Source organism: Alligator mississippiensis, chromosome 4 (genome assembly GCF_030867095.1).
Source record: "Alligator mississippiensis isolate rAllMis1 chromosome 4, rAllMis1, whole genome shotgun sequence".
Classification (NCBI taxonomy): Eukaryota; Metazoa; Chordata; order Crocodylia; family Alligatoridae; genus Alligator; species Alligator mississippiensis.
In genome coordinates, this window is record NC_081827.1 from 187,648,504 (window position 1) to 187,665,703 (window position 17,200).

At 39.1% G+C, this 17,200-nt stretch overlaps 1 protein-coding gene across 5 annotated transcripts in view; it reads right to left on the reverse strand.

Moving 5' to 3' along the window:
- ADARB1 (adenosine deaminase RNA specific B1) overlaps window positions 1–17,200 on the reverse strand; it is a 209,159-nt gene that overhangs the window by 35,767 nt on the left and 156,192 nt on the right. For all 5 annotated transcript variants that reach the window (XM_059727192.1, XM_059727190.1, XM_059727191.1 and 2 more), the window contains 3 exons: window positions 5,726–5,840; window positions 1,560–1,728; window positions 789–937 (listed from right to left, as the gene is read on the reverse strand). In XM_059727192.1, coding sequence (XP_059583175.1) covers window positions 789–937; window positions 1,560–1,728; window positions 5,726–5,840 — 433 coding nt within the window. The remainder of the gene's footprint in view (window positions 1–788; window positions 938–1,559; window positions 1,729–5,725; window positions 5,841–17,200) is intronic.

The following is a 17,200-nucleotide window of genomic DNA, read 5'->3' on the forward strand; positions in this document are numbered from 1 at the left end:
TTGTTACCAGAAAAGACCATGAGATACAAATATTTCGTTCTTAAATTCCATTCTAGGCCCTTCAGTCACAGAATGATGTTAACATCTAATGAGAGGAACAAGGATTTTTGGGGTGATATCTTTTATTAGACCAAATATATAGGTGGGAGAGATCTTAGATGAACTTTTGGACACAGGCTAGGCACCCTGCCTCAGGTCTGACCCCGAGTACAGGGTATCTTGTGTTCATAAGCTTGTCTAATATTTCACTCAGTTTGTCCTATAAAAGATATCACCAAAAAAAATCCTTGCCTCTTGCGTATTTTCTGGACCATCATCACTAACACATCACTAAAATATATACAGGAATTTAAAGGAGGGCAACAAAAATTAGTAAAAGCACAAAGAAGCACAGTGACTTCTAGAAAGACACATGCCATCTCACTGGCTTATCCTTCAAGGCTCTAGCCGCTAGTCCGCATGGTCTTCCCATCTGTCTGTATTGAGTCTAGCATTTCTAGTATGACAAAAATAAATGGCAGCATAGCACATTATGGACTAACTCATTCAGAGAAACACGTGCTTTTGTAGGCTTTAGCTTACTTTGCCAGATGCTATAAAGGGACTTGCAGAGAACAGTGTACTATATAGAAAATAAGGTAATTTAAATCCAAAAAATATTTGTCTAACACAGATACTCAGCAAATAGGACAATTAAACTGACAGCTTGGCTTCTAACATTCCCATCTGCCTATAATCAAACATATTGTTGGTAACTCCTTAGCTTTATAATAGGGTCCTAGTCATACCCTCTTGTGCTGCTTCATGTGGGGAGAAGATCCTAGCATCTCCACAAGGAGAGGTGCTGATATAGAGATGAAATTGCACATTTTCTTTCAGTTTAAACCCTCCTCGTTCAGACTTGATAAAAATGGATTTTAGCTGATCATCTTTATTACTGGAACAAACAGAAGAGAGATACAGTCAAAACCTGAAGCGAAACAAATATAGTATGCTAAGCCCAGTCATACTTACTATGGCAGTAGATGTATCATTTTGTAAACAAAATAAAGAATGTAAAGAAGTTTACTTATAAGCTCACGTCTGTCCAGTGAAGTTATAATGAAAACAGTAAAGGAAATTAAACAAAACCATACTTTTGCTAGTTTATTTGTTGGTATTTTGATTCATTTGCACTAAATTTACAAAAATGGAAAAACAAATGGGTTTATACGCTAAAGGATGACATGCTCAACTCACAATATGCTTAACTAAACAGCATCTGTTTAATTAATAAATGAATCGTAATAAGCACAGCTTTGTTATAGGTATGTGTCCTTAAAATGAGTATTAACTTTCTGTTAAACTTTATGATGGGTCTGATTTTCCAATATAATATTTCACTTAAATAATGACTGATGTTATATGCCATTTTGTTTTACCAAGACTCCGGTAGCTTTGTGCTATAATTCAAATAATAAGTTTTGTGTTATAATTCAAATAATGATCACATATAAAAGGTCTTGAAATTTCTCTTCTATATGAAGTTTGTAGCTTAAACTCTGCCCTTCTAAACTTACCTTAAGAAGAACTCAAGTTGTGTATATAGAAATTTAAGCAGGCACCTGCGAGAGATAATTTCTGCATGGCAATCATTTAATGCAAGTCCACGGTCACTCATATATTCCCCATTGATACATTTTGTTCCCGTGGAAACACTTATTACCTGGGCATCCTTCACATCTGTACCTGTGAAATAAATTTCAGGAAGAAAATTTATTTAAATGCATTGAAATTTATCGGTTGAATTTATTCGCTGGAATTAAACAATTTATTTTTAAAAAATAAACTTTCTTCAAACAATTTATTTGCAACAAAAACATCCACTTAAGAATTCGTCTTTGCACATCAGCTTGGCCACTGATATCAAATTCAGGCTAGATTAGAAGTTAAATAGGAAACCAGTAATGAAACTGCTGCTGCTTCTGGAAAAGTCAGTAGGTTTCATTAGGAGGTACACATTCCCCAGACAGCACTGGATCAATGCTCCAGCATAATGTCAGCTGGCATAATGTTCTTGGAGATGCTCTCTCTTGGACAAGATATATCCCAAGGCACTTTTTGTAAGAATAAGAGTGATATTCCTAATGTCTTGATCAAATTCCCAGCTTGGATAATTATTTGAAACCTGCTGGCATAGCTTTGTATGGGGTGAGTGAACCAAAAATAGTGGATTTTTTTCACACAGGTTCACAGAGTCAGTCCTTTCAGATTTGCCATGTCCTTTGGGTTCAAACAAAACTGGAATGTTTGAACTAACCTGCTCCTCCCAAAGCCTCAGTCTTCCCCCAAGTGGACTCTAGACCTCAAACTTCTTGAGAATTCTTTTTGAGATGAGGATGGTAGACCAGTGTTCAGAATCCTCCTTCAACTGTTATGTCTTAGGAGTGCCCCCTGGAGCTCATCCTCCTGAAGTAGGGCAGGAATGACTAGTATTGTCAATGATACCTTTGAGTCCAGAAACAACTACCACAATAGAGTTTCAAGTGTCTTAAACTCCAGGCTCAGTTAGCTATGGACAACAACAGGATATTTCTTGCTCTACATGATGAAAGCAGGGCCAATGTAGGCCATCCAGGAGACCATTTCTAGAATTCGGCAAGCAGCGCAATTATCAGACCCATTCTCCATGAAGGCCAAAGGGAGAATAATTTTTTGAAGGTCCTCAAAGGGGTTGGGAGGGAAGGCTCTGCCACCAAATGTAAAAACATCTTTAGGGTAAGGGTTTGACAGAAGTCTCATAGGAGAAGAGATGGAAATATGATATAGTATTCAGTGTACCTTAAAAATTTAAAAATTTAGTCCAGCTATTTAATGCAATCTGTTTTAGGCCCCAGTCCAGCAAAGCATTCAAATACAAACTTAATGTTATAACTGCAAGCAGTTCCATTTAGGTCAACAGGACTATACTTTGCTGAACTGGACCATTATTTCTTTCAATTTCTATAGTTTCAATTGGATACATTACTCTCTTTTTTGTTTGAAATGGTCATGGTTTTGATTTTTACTCTTAATGGGTTACCATCCTGATTTTAAATTTGAATGAAATGGGAGTAGACCACTTGAAATGGGAAAACATCACTTCAGCGAGGCTCCATGCAGGCCCTGAGGTTCACCTGGACACATTTCATACAAGGGTCTAGTTTCAAATCTTTCATATATAGCAAAATTTGATTAAAACCTATTTTAAAAAATAAAGTGTTCTGTTATTTAAAGTGATTACCTTCACATTAATCACTTCCTTTGGGACAGAGAGAGAAAGTTATCTTCCAACTTAAAGAATTTAGTACTATAGAGACAGATGGTATCATTTAGAAAGATCACATCCGCCTTAATAATTTACACTATTATAAGGCACTGGTCTATTAAAAAGACTAGAAAGTATGGCAGGGAACCAAAACATGAGGATCTACAGGGAAGATATAAATTAGACTAAAAAACAAACAAACCCTCAAAACATTACGGCAACACCAGGTTTTTGAACATTTAATCATTCCAGAGAGCAAATAGCACCTTCAGTACAGTATTTCTGGTATGAATTAATTCTGTAGGCTACAGCATAGTAAATTATCATGTGTGCTGCCTACCCTTTGAAAGAAATAAAAGACAAATGCATGAAAAATACAGAGATAAGACAAAACATACTCTTTTACTAAAAAAAATTAAAAAAAATAAGAAAACATGGGCCACATTCTCATTTAGGATTTGGTTCCTTTACACTGCTCTGTCAGCATAAACTGGCTATTTCTACCAAGCCATCAGCCATGTCCTCAACACACAGGAATTTACCAACTGTGCACAGCCAGAGGAACTCACTTCTATATCAGATGCCTTCATCTCTACTTCATGCAGGCAGCAAGTTAGAGCCAGAGAAAGGTAAAACAGTGCTCCACCCTGGCAATTCATAAGCTGGTGTACAGTCCCCTTAACAATACTAGCCAGCTTTCTTCCATATTGGTTTGGCACTGGGGCCAGCCTGAGAAACAGGGAGCCATAATCAGCTTCCTTATGGTCCTCCTAAATCAAATATATCTTGGCACAAGACAGGATTTGATCTCAATGTTTGTATTGTAGTATACAGTCCCCTATATAACTATTACCTAGAAAACATTTCTTCCTGATCAAATATTTCTTAGGAGCACCTTATGACAGGGGTTGTCAGCTGGGGGTACTTGGAATGGTCCTAGGGGGCAAGTGCAGGCAGGCAGGGACAGAGCGCTGCCACCTACCAGGAGCAGGGCTGGGGTGGGGTGAGGGCAGCAGCATCCCTCTGCGGGGCAGGGAAGCTCGCAAATGGTGGTTGCCGCTGCCACCCACAAGCCCAGTGAGCTTCCCTGCCCCATAGAGGGGTGCCACTGCCCTCACCCCAGCCCGGTGAGCTTCCTCACCCTGCCCCAGCCCTGCTCCTGGGAGGCGGCGGTGCTCCGTCTCTGCCCGCCTCCAGTCCCCACCCTGCATCCAGCCATGCACTGCCCTCCTCCCAACGCATCCGGCCAGCCACATGCCCCCCCTACCTCCACATCTGCCCACGCATGTCCCCCCACCAGCCACCAGGGGCACTTTGATTAATAAAGGTTGAAAACCCCTGCTTTATGAAATAGTGTTCACGATGCATCATTTGAAACAAAGGATGGTTGGCGCCCACCTCATTTTATATACCTTCTGCTGGTTCTTGTCCAATTAGTTTTTATATTTATGAACAGCACAGACTAAGACATGTAGGGAAAGTAAAAAGATCCAAACTAACAAATTTAACAGCTTCTTAAATCAATCAAATCAGTGGATATCAGAAGCTTCAGTAAACTTAAGCTTAATACTTTACTGCATGAGAAGGCACTAAAATCCAGTGTTTGTTTCACATATTGCATAACACACCAAAACACAATGGGACATTACAGAATATTCAGGTTTACTTTTTTTTTTTTTTTTTATCTGGCTTGACACTATTAGTAAATCAGAAGCCTGGCAATAAATTCAACAGTGATCAGAGATATAAAGCTTCATAGACTAAAAATTATCAGTTCTTATACTGATAAGACATGCAAGAAATAAAAGCTAAGATTCTGAATGTACTTTGCACTGCATCTGCAGTATTGTCAATTGCCAAATCAGGCAATTCATACTTGCCATTAAAATCTGCATATTTGATGTTTGTGAATAAATAACTGTATCGCAGTAATTACTATACCAAGTACAATTACACTAATAACTAAATACAGTAAGAATAATTAAACAAAATGTAAAAATGAGAATATTTAGAATGCATACGTAATTTATGCCCTGACTTAAGTATGCAATGTACTACAGTGTATTTGGGGAGTTTATTACCCTTAATTTTTTTTTTCAGTGTGATACATATCTCATTTTTAAAAAGGTAATGTATATTATAGAATATGGCTTATCTAGAAAATTCAGTTGATTTTGTTGGAGAGAGAGAAGCTCTGTGAAAATAGAGAGGTATTTACAGGCATAACTTTCTGGTAACTGCCAATCACAAGGATGTGACTTCAGCTATCCTTATATTTATTATATATTCTTCCAATTATGCATTAAAGATAATTCAGTGCTGTTGCTTGAAGAAAGAAAAATGAAGTGTAAAGATAAATATCTTTTAACTACCTAGATCTATATAATGTGTCCATCACTATGGTACCTGAACACTTGGCAGTAGTAATTTTCTTTTTACCTGTCGTCATGACAACTCCAGCAAGAACTTTTCTACGTGCATGGGGAGATGTGAAATTATCAGTCAAATCACTGAATTTATCTACAACCAAGCGTGCAACAGCATCAGCTAAAACCTGCAAGATCAGAGAAATACATATTAGAGAAAATTAAACAACAAATCAACAGCTACAGCATTTATATTACAAAGATTTAGATTCTCCTGTAATTTTACAAGACAGATTAAAAATCCTCTGGGGTTAACTTTTCTTTATCATCTGTTGATAATCATTAGAGGTAAGGTTTTCCATTGTCCACTCTCTCTCAATGTCCTACTTGGGATTAGTAGGGTCTGATTTTTAGGGATGGTGAGCACTTAGTTCCTAATTGCTGCAACTGGAGCTTTGTGCGCCATACATCTCTGAAAAATCAGGTTCTTGGAAAATCTGAGTGAACATCTAAATCCTAGCGTTAGTTGAAATTTTGATAATTTGGGCTTGAGTAAACAGCTGAACAGATAAGTCAGTGTGTTTATAGTGGCATCTCGAATTACATCATTTCAATGTCCTGTAGCCTCAGGAAAAGAATACCAAAATACAATCAAAGTTGTTTTTTTTTGACCGACATGTATCTTTTATTACACTAGAAATTAGTACACACATATACAAATTTGTGTCTTCAGCTCTCAGTGAATATATATTTTAATTTAGGTAATGCACACAACATTTGAAATGGATATTTTAAACATGCAAGTCTACACGAACTATCAATAATATACTAATACTTCTCTTTTTAATCTTTAGGAAAGCCTGGAATAATAGGTAATGTTTGCAGCTTGCCAAATGGATCAGCAAACTCAAGGGCTGTCAGACTTCAAGGTCTAGTATCAAGGAAACTTTGAAAATGCTATATTGCCCAAAAAAATTGTTTAACTTTGAAGACTGGATGATCTCAACTGTCATACCATCCCATAAGGACAGAAACTGATTTTTAGGCAGCCACAAAGCTACAGGTTTAAGTCATAACTACAGTCTTGAATTTCACCTGGGAACAAATGAAAAGGTAAAGGAGATTAAGAAGTAACAGTACTATATACGAAACACTAAATGAGTTTGCTGCATTTGATACTAGTTGAGAGTTTTCTATACATGGCCATGCAGAGTTTAAAGCACTCATTATCCAAACCAGAAGGGACAAAGGCATGGATATTTATGGCAAGTTCCATGTTAAAAAAATTTACTGTAACCTTCTACTTGGTGTATATGGAGAAAAGTCATATTTCTCCATATGGGGCGATCAACATGAGATACTTCACTCAAGATGAGAGCAAATTATTGCACAGTGGACATGTCTACACATGAGCATTTAATGTACATTAGCCCAATTTAAAGTACATTAAAGGTGCGCGTTTACACATGTGCCCTTAATGTGCCTTAAAAATGGCAATTTAAGGCTATCCATAAAGCAGATATCAAATTTATGTGCAGATAGCTAAATAATATTTGTGAACATGTAGACACATTAATGCACATTAACACAGTATGTGTCCATTGACTTGGGACTAATTTAGTCCTAAGTCTGTCTGCACACCCACATTAACACACCTTAGCACATGCATGTGTAGATGTGTGCCTAACTCACCTTAATGAGCATTAGGTTGATGAACATTAAGTTTAGGAGTGCATAAAAGCACGTGTAAACATGCACAGAAAGTGTCACTGTATACACATGCAAACACTTATTTCATGGTAATTTCCTCTAATCATGGTAAATTCACTACCTGTCAATAAAAGTAGCAAATTTACTCAGGAGTAATTACTGTGCAGTACAGCATGTGTAGACAGCTGACCAGGAGCAAATGTTACTAAAACATAATTGTAATAGAATTATGCAAATAGATGCTGGATCCAGATGAATGTACTGACTTTGATTTTCCACTGTGTCTGAACACTTCTACATCATGGTACAGAGTGGTGATTGCAGGGAACAAAATTCAAGGACTTACCCTTTCCCAATATTACTGTATTTACTCAAATCGAAGACAAGGTATTTTCCCCATTCCCCTGCACAGTAGCAGGGAGCTCCCGTGGGTCTGGTTCTGGTCCTGACCCAGGGCCAGAGCTACCATTGCCACTATGGCCTAGCCATGGCTAGAGCCCGCCCACCCCCCCCTTTTTTTGCAAATATATATCAGCCTTTTGGGGGGGGGGGTGCGTGCGCAAACACACACACATGTATGTGTATTCCATGAGTTGTGCCAGAGCCCTCACACAGGGTAAGCATTGATGGAGGGCAGCAAGCAGAGTGTGGGGGGAGAGGGGTAGCAGGTACTGGGGAACAAATGGTGGGGGGAAGGGTTGAAAATGGCATGGGGGCAAAGGGCAGGTTACCTGTTCCTGCTTTCCCCCCTGCTCCCTAGTCATTACTGCTTTCCCTCTTGCCACTGCTGCAGAAGTAGGGGGAGGAATTTAAGATGACCTTCCAGTAATTAGACTCTTCACATGGACCATTATAACAAATGTATACTTGTCCATGTATAGACTCTAATTATTAGGGGGTTGTCTTAAATCTGAAGTCATCTTGGATTCAGGAGGGGTTGTACCAAGTGGCCTTAGCAGACTGGTGAAACAAGCAGAGAGCACATGAAACGAGCAAACTGACAAACAAATGTATTAAATATTAGGCTACTCAAATATCAGTAAATTGATATTGAGATCAAATATCAGTTGCTCAAATGTAACATTGGGGCACAGTTTAGAAAATCAACATCATTAATGAGTATTTCTTGGAAAAGCTGGGTTAGGAGCATATAAGAGGAGATGCTATATTGAACGTTCTCTTAAATAAAATGTAGGAAGTAATTCTTGTCAAGTCACCAATTGAATTCATAATCTTTGTGATGGGAAAGATTGTTCAAATATATCCCTAACTTGGTTTACTGTCTCCAGATACCATTTTTCATTTTTCTTTAGAACAGAAGTTATATGAGTAAAATGACCATGAAACATATTTAATTATAGCTAGAAGATATGTAATTACTGAATAAAAATGGAAATAGTAAGGTGAAGGTGAACAGAGAGGAACATAAACTATGGTGAGTAAAATAGTAAGAATGTTGACTGGAAAAAGACATTAGTGTAACAAACAAACAAGTAGAAAAAAATTCTGCTTCCTCTGCTCTTTGCTCCCTCTTCCTTCAGTATTGCATTTTTTCCAGTACCCTGAAGTTTCTATCAGCAAAGCCTGCCAATTTGAATGCATAAGCTCATCTTTTTAGACATAAGCCAAGTGAAATGACCTTTCTGCTATACTGGGTGTGTCTACACATGTATTTATGTGCACCTAAACTGCCTTTGCTTAAGTCACATTAAGATGATTTAGGTGCATGTCTACATGTGGATGTGCTAAGTCATATTAAATTTACGTGTGAATAGCTAAGGTGCATTAGCGCACGTGCAGATGTGCTAATGTGCATCAACGAGGCGTGTGTCCATTGAGTCACACCACATTACTCTGCATTAGTGCGTCTACATGTGCACTAATGCAACTCAGCTATTTGCACCTAAATTTGATACCTGCTTCATGCAGGTATCAAATTTAGGCTCACATAGCCTTATCACCATTTTTAAGGCACATTAAGGGCGTGCACGTGTAGACACATTCCTTTAATGCATCTTAAAAATGGCAATTTTAGGCTAAGCCCGCTTAAAAGAGGCATGTGTAGACATGCCCACTGTTTCTCAAAGTCTGAAAAAAAACCTTTAATGAGTTTTTAAATGCTCTAGTCTCATCCAATACAAATCTAAACTTCCAATGAAATGTGAGATACCAAACTAGTTTTCCTTGGTAAAAACGAGGCTTTGGAAAGAAAAATTGCAAGGATTAATAGCCTGATTTCGATGGATCTAGATAATATGTTTGGTAATTAGTTTGCATTAAAATACAGGATAGCTTTGTCTCTGGAAAATACAGTGAAAGGAGAATCAACTATGAAAGTTGACAACTCCCCCATTCACATGGCAGATATAACTAGAATTTAAAGTGCCATAGTTAGAAGCAGGTAGTAAAGAAAGACTCTTACAGGCTGTTAAATGTGTCAGTGTTACACTGAGATCCCTCATTAGGACAGTCTGCTTGATTGATGGAAGGAAATTAACCATCCTTTTTCAGTTGCCTCAAGATGATGAGATAGCTGAAGGCTTTATCACTGCTCATTAGGCAGTAGTGCACTTTTCTCCACAGGAAGGAAAGGCTAGCAAACTATTGGTAAAATAATCTAAATAGGCCACATGGAGTTCAAAAATGGAGCCAGAGACAAGCTGTTAACCACTGCCCATACAGTGGTTAACCATAGGAATCAGAGTAGCTTTTTGCCAATTCATTTGCAAACCTAGGGACTGAAATATACAGCAAATTCTTTTCAGGAATGTTTTAAAGGCTTAATAAAAGTGAACTCATGTCATCCGATCACTGAGGTTCATTCACATACTCTAATCCCTGAGGTATGCTACTGTATCTGGTGACTTTGAATACTCTTAGTGCTCTGGAAAGGTCTAAGGTCAGAGCTTTACTGGTTTGATTACCTTTTATGCAAAGGTATCTTTGTTGCATCAGTTAGATTGTAACATAGAATCATGCCTCCCTTAGCATGAGATCTGTGTATTCAAGGATGTGGTATCCCCTTGAAGGAATCTTGATCTCTCTGTGGGAGATAACTGTAATCCCATGCTCCAAGACTTCTATTGGTTGCCTATACAAGCCTGGAAGGAATCACTTTTTCCCATTAATACTTTATTTAGTTTATTTTATATGAACACACAACCCTCAATTTAAGCCGAGTGAAAAATGGTTCTTCTTTCCTGCAAAAATTTAAGATTCCAAAAGCTGGCCTTTCTTAGGATGCTGTTACAGGTTACCTCTAAATCATACTAAATCTGTGGAATGTTAGGTTGTTTTAATTTTAATACCATTTCAGAGTAGTTACAGGTTAAGGCTTAATGCTATCTCTGACCTGCACAACTGACTTGCCAATAGAGGGCCTGGTGAGCCATCCCTCATCTTGGAGCAGAGCCCCAGGGCTTAAGTGCAGCAAGAAACGGGAAGTATGTTTCCCTGGGCTCCATGCTCTCATCGCTGAGTGGCTCCACTCCCAGAAAGGAGCCACCAAGGGTTAACTGCAGTGACAGCATGGACTACAGAAAAGTATGCCTCCCTGGGCTCTGTGCTCTCACTATACTTCGTGCTAGTCTGCCCCTTTCCCCTCACTCCCCAAGAATACAGGAGGCTGGGGAGTGAAGCCATACCCCCCATCCCATTTCTCCTGACTAGGGGAGAACTTCTCAGATGTGGGGCAAAGGTTTAGCCCTCTGAGGGAAGGGCTATGTACCTGGTCCCCAATCCACAGGTCTGTACTGGGTCTCCTGGGTTCCTTGGAGTTGACAGCGTGGTGCCATGTGGGCTAGGGTAATACTCACGAGGGGTGGGTGGAGTATCAGTTTAGGGCCAGTAGAGTTTGGGATGGTAGAAAGTTTGTCAGGTGTAGAGGAGCTAGGAGCTGTGCATCTTGGGGCACTGGATGACTGCAAATTGGTTGCTTGATCTCCATGGAGCAGATTAATAATATCCAAAGCTTGAGCTTGGTAAAACAGCTCAAACATAACCCTCACCTGATGTGGCATAACGTTAAGATGCGTAGAGGGTACTTAGCATAGTTTAGTGAGTGGATGCTCCAGTTTTAAGTGCCTTTGAAATAGTTTATAAGTAACCTGTACCAGAGCTGACCCGAGCAGGGTGCGGGGCCCAGGGCAAATCAGACCATGTGGGGCCCCTCTCCACTCCGATCCCATGGGCCCTGGACCTGAACAAGTTGCCGCTGTCATCGGTGACAGGGAGGTGGGGGGGCAGCGAGCAGCTGGATGCAGAGCCACCGCTCTGCCAAGCTCCATGCCACCCCGCCACTGTTTTGGCCTGCTTTGTGGGGCCCCCCAAAGCACGGGGCCCCGGGCAGCCACCCCGATTTGTGCCCCCCTAGGGATGGCCCTGCCTGTAACACCACCTTTATACTGGGAAAAATTTGAGACTTTTTGACTGCACTCATGGCCTATCCCAGAGTAGCAAAGAGGACAATCACTTACCATGTGGGTGGCTCAAGTGAAAGTCTTGGCTCTACCCGATTCAAACCAAGGATTTGAACCTTCATCTTCAGTTGCTCAAGCCCTGACTATTGGCTATTCTGTGGTGGGTGTTTCTCAAACTCTCCTGTTCCATGCTATGTAAATATGTATTTATTTGAGCTGGCATTTGACTCTGTCTCCATTCTAAGTGCATGCCCTAACCATTAAACTCTAGTGAGCCTCTCTCTCACAACCCATAATGAATATCAGTGTATTTCTTAGAGGTGAGCAGCTCTGAAAGGAAGTAAAGACAAAATATAACAGCCCAAACTCCATTTCGTCATATTCTTATGGCTGAGGAGAGGAGAACTGTTTAACACTGGAACTGACAAAATGAAAATGACCAGGAGTAACTTTGTCCATTACCCTGTCTCTGATACTGCCCAACAACTGGATGGATTCCAGAGTTGAAGAATTCCCTGCTTTACACAGCAAAACTAGCTCATAGGGGAACTTGTTTTCTAACTCTGTGTTCAGAGACTTATGTCCTATCTGACTCTAGATATATTCATTAATTATACATATATATAATCCTTTTTTCAAATCCTAAATTATTGGTTTTAGTGATATCTTGTAGCAATGCATTTAATAGAGCCAATAGAAACAACCTTAGAAGGAGACTGGTTTCTAGAACAGCTCTGCTCAAGTAACATGCACAAAGTTTTTTATTGTGGGCTACAATGTTAGATATAGATGGGAAAGATGGGCAAGGAAAGTTCACAAAACTTGAGCCGCTTGATATCAGCCTCAACCAGGAACTACCTGCAATCAGCTAAGAAAGAATGAAGACAAAGGGGTACAAAGCACCTTACTTGCACCTTTTCTCGAGATCTTTAAAGCTGAGGTGGAAATGATAAACACAGAGCAATAACCTGGTAACTAAAACTGCAAGAGAACCCCAGATGTATTTACAAACAGTTTAAACTTACTCAAGTTACAGTAACTATAATCAATTATGCCTTCTAAACAGAGAGAAGGTTCCTGCGGCTGCAGCTAGAAGAGGAAGGATAGGAAATGAGACTGTGAGGACTGCACAGCATATTAGCACATTCTGAAGGTTACCATATTTCCGGTATCAAAAGAGGACACCTGTGGAGGGGGAGAGGGAGGAAAGGGGAAGGGATATATGATTGGGGGGTGGGGGGAAGTGATAAGCCTACGCCCTACCTCTGCGCCTCACTCCTAAGCCGGTGCCCCTCACTCACAACCCACAGCCCCTGCCCCCCACAGCTGACCTGCAGCCCCTGCCCTACCAGCTCTGCTGCCCATGCAGCTTGTATGTGCAGGCACACACATGCACATACTCTCTCCATCTCTGACTCTCTTACCTGCAAGCAGCTTGCTGGGGCCTGCATGCAGAGCACATGACCCCCAACAGCCAATCAACTTACCCCACTGCTCTCTGCCCCAAGCAGCCAAGCTGGAAGTACCCTGGAAAAGCAGAGACAGAGCAAAAACCCAGACATTTGCTCACATTCTAAAAACCCATCCAGACAGGAGAACAGGGAGCCAAAAAAGAGGACATGTCTGGGAAAACATGGACATATGGTAACCCTAAATATTCTACTTGTTCAAGATCACCTGGGCATGGTCACATGGACCCAAAAAACAGAAGGGACACACACACACACACACACACACACACACACACACACACACACACACACACACACTTTTAGATTGCATCTGGTTAACTGGTGGAACTCACTACAATGACATATTATTTATATCCAACGGTTAGAAGGATTTAAAGAAGTGGTTAAACTAAACAGAAACTAGCACCAGAGAAAAATAAATATAAAGGACAGAAATATACATACCATGAGAGCATATTTCTCATAGAATGACCACTTCCTCTGTGACCTCAATATCCTTGTGCTCAAGAAAAATCTACCAGACACCTTTAAAAGGCAAACTTGGGAACATCACTTCTTAAGTTTGCTGGACACTAAGAACCAAGGACTAAACATTGATATTGGATTTATGGCAGTCACGATGCATAGGGGGTGCAATTGACTAATCGACTTCAGTAAGATAGGAGCCCTTGGTTACAGTTAAACATGCTTAGACATTTGTGATTTCTTTAGACAGAGAAAATTCCCTCTTGCTCTTTCTTTTAATTTGCCATAATAAATAAAAGATCTGATTAAAACTATTTTAGCTACACTGAAAGATCAGAAACATTATTCTTATTATGTAAATAAAAGCATAATAAATTCCTTTGCATCTGATCTCCAAATTATTCCTGAGCAATCTGGTATGTATTTACTGGTACCTTGAATAAATATTTTGACAATATGAAAGAAATTTGTTAATTAGGCATCTGCTCCTGTCAAAGAATCTGTAAACATTTCTAATATGTTTTAAATTTCAAGGAACAAGTGAAAAATATATAAATTACTGACTTGTTTAGCATGATATCTGCATTAAAATTACTCTCAATATATATATAGAAGTCTGAAGTAACTATTTTTATTTCTGCATATTGCAGAATAATAGACAAAAGAAAAAAAATACTAAATTATAGAGCTCTAGTAGTAGCAAGTCATTACCTGAAGATTTGTTATCATTAGATAGTTACGTTCTTTTAACAAAAATCTGAAAAAAACACAAACTAGTATATTAAAATATTATGTTATTTTGTGCTGGAACATAACACTAGAAGGAAGATGGGTCCTCATATGTCTACCTGATCAGCCCCCTGAACAGCTGAACATTATAAAACACGTTCTTTTTCATATGAGTCACTTCATAAAATGTCCAAGCCTTGCATCTTGATTCATGAATACGTTCATTTTGTTCAGACATCAGACAATGAAGTTTATGCTTACAATTTTCAAATATCTAATAATGTCAGTTTGAATACAAAGATTTGACATTTTTCCTTTTGAGATACTCTCAACACATTAATTACCCTTCTTAGAACTGCTGAATTCTTTTCCATTCAGTTCTCTTCAACTTCAGTCACTTGTCATAAATTTGTAGATTTGACAAGCCACGCACTTAAAGCTACTGTCTTTAAGATGTTGAAATATCTACATTTTTTTTACATGGAAATAAAAGGGACTTGAAAATACTTAATATTTAATACACAGTGGCTGCATCTACATGATCACTGGACTGTGCAGTTGTTAAATTCAGATGATGCTTTTTAAATTTTCTTCTTAATTTGTTTGTAATACTCTTATGGCCAAAATGCCAAATTTAAAAATTTGCAAATTAATCATTGCTGCAGACAGACTTACTTCTTGGTTCAAACAAAAACTATTTGTCGTGTGCTGAAATCCTTCCTTGATGAATATGCATACAATTATTTAGATTGAGAAATCATAAAATACTAGTGATGTTAAAAAGCCTGTTAATTTAAACAGAATAAAAACAGAAGAGGCATGGAGTGGATAGCTAAAGGATTTTTTTTTCCTCTAGGTCAATATATCGAATATGGCCCTTTCAGCAATGATCATTGCCATCTGTTCAGTAATGCATATGAAGCAAACTGATGATTTTAAGTCAGATTTTTAATGCAGTGAAGTGCACTAACTCACACCCTTACTGGTAGGACCAAGAGGGGTCAAGAATCAAGTAAAATATAAGCCTACTTTGTACAGTATAGTTTTAAATACTGTATTTACTTCAATATAAGACAAAGTGGGGGGAACCCTCTTTATCTTACTATTCAAATACAAGGAAACCTGATTAAATATATTGTCTATCATTAAATTTCTGCCAAAAGCAGCATGTGCTCAGCAATGGAAACCAATTAGGAAGTTGATTAAATGGAGCCAACACTGAGCATGACTATAAAGCACATGGCCCATATTGGGCAAACATACTGATGGGAACCTTCACAAGAATAGGTTAGAGCAGCCCATCTGAACAAGATATATGGTAGTCTGCATTGTACTCCGTCCCCCTCAGTGCTGACTCTTTTTCAAGTCATGGTGAGCCACTACACTGCACACATTTCAACTTCCTCTTCAATCCCTTTGAGCTGTGCCTTTCTTTTCTATTTCCAAAGAGTCCTGATTCTTCACCAGCCTTAAATGTCTGGCAAATGTCACCAAATAGGACCCCAAACAATTCACACAGAATCCCTTTGTCACCTCCTCTCTCAGCCTATCATATATGATGCAAGTGGCTCCACAAGGAGCCGGACCAGATTGCCCTGCACCTCACCTGCTTATACATTTTTGGAGGATCCTAGGGCTCGTGACAACAACACCCAGTTCCAGTCACGAATGGGCAGCTAATTAGCACACGGATCCTTTGGGGGGGGTGGGGGCGGGGGCAGAGGGTGTATCTGGAGTACATGCACATATTGAGCAGTGCTGAGCTGCAAGGTCACTATGGCTTGAAATGACGTTGACTCTAGTGGTCCCCGACCCAATTAACTATATGATAAATCATGAGCCTTTTGGCTTTGGACTAATATCATGGATAGCTGATACTATATATAAGTGTAAAAGTACTGCTTGAAAGTATGTTCATGGAATACCTGTACTAAAACTTGCAGCAGTTCAAAAAAAAGGTAAAATGCATCAATCCTAGATGAACTAAGTCTATGGGTACATGTAGTAATTTGCCTATTTGAAAATTACTCTAGGCATGTTTATTTCAAAGTCAGTGTTTTCAAATTTGCCCTTCACTTCCATGTGCTCAGAGAGAGCAGGGTCTCACAGAAAAGGGGAAGGGACTACCTGACCCCCCAGATCTATTTTCCCTGCTGTAGCAGTGTGAGAAGAAGGATAATTTCAAGGCAAATCTAATTTTTTGTGGAGGTCATCTTATATTTAAGTAAATATGGTACTGCAAGAGGTAGGATTTGTATCATATCCCATAGGAAACTACTCCATAACCCACCAGATCATGAAAATGAAGAAATAGCAACATTCTCAATTTAATCTCCTAATGCTTATTTATTTCCATTTGTGGCAATAAATGGTTATTCTGTATTTAGGATTTAACACTAATCCTAAATACAGAATAACAGTCTACTAGACATCTCTCCTACAAACAGCCCAACTTCATGCCCCATAAAGTCCAAAGATTTCATGGAGTATGAAAACTGTTATGAAAAAAAAAACATTTTGCATGAAACACTAGGATACTAACACACTAAAAATAAAGGAAGCAATAGATTCTGATCGACTTCTATGGGTATTGGATTAGGCCTTATATATGGTAGTAAAGCAGCCTGTTCGTTTCCCCATACATAGTACTTTTTAACTACTAATTAACATGTTGGATATTCAACTAGGCCTTACACCACAGTCCTGAATCAGAGCTACAATGAAATGGGGAGCTCTGTGAAGCATGTGTTTCTG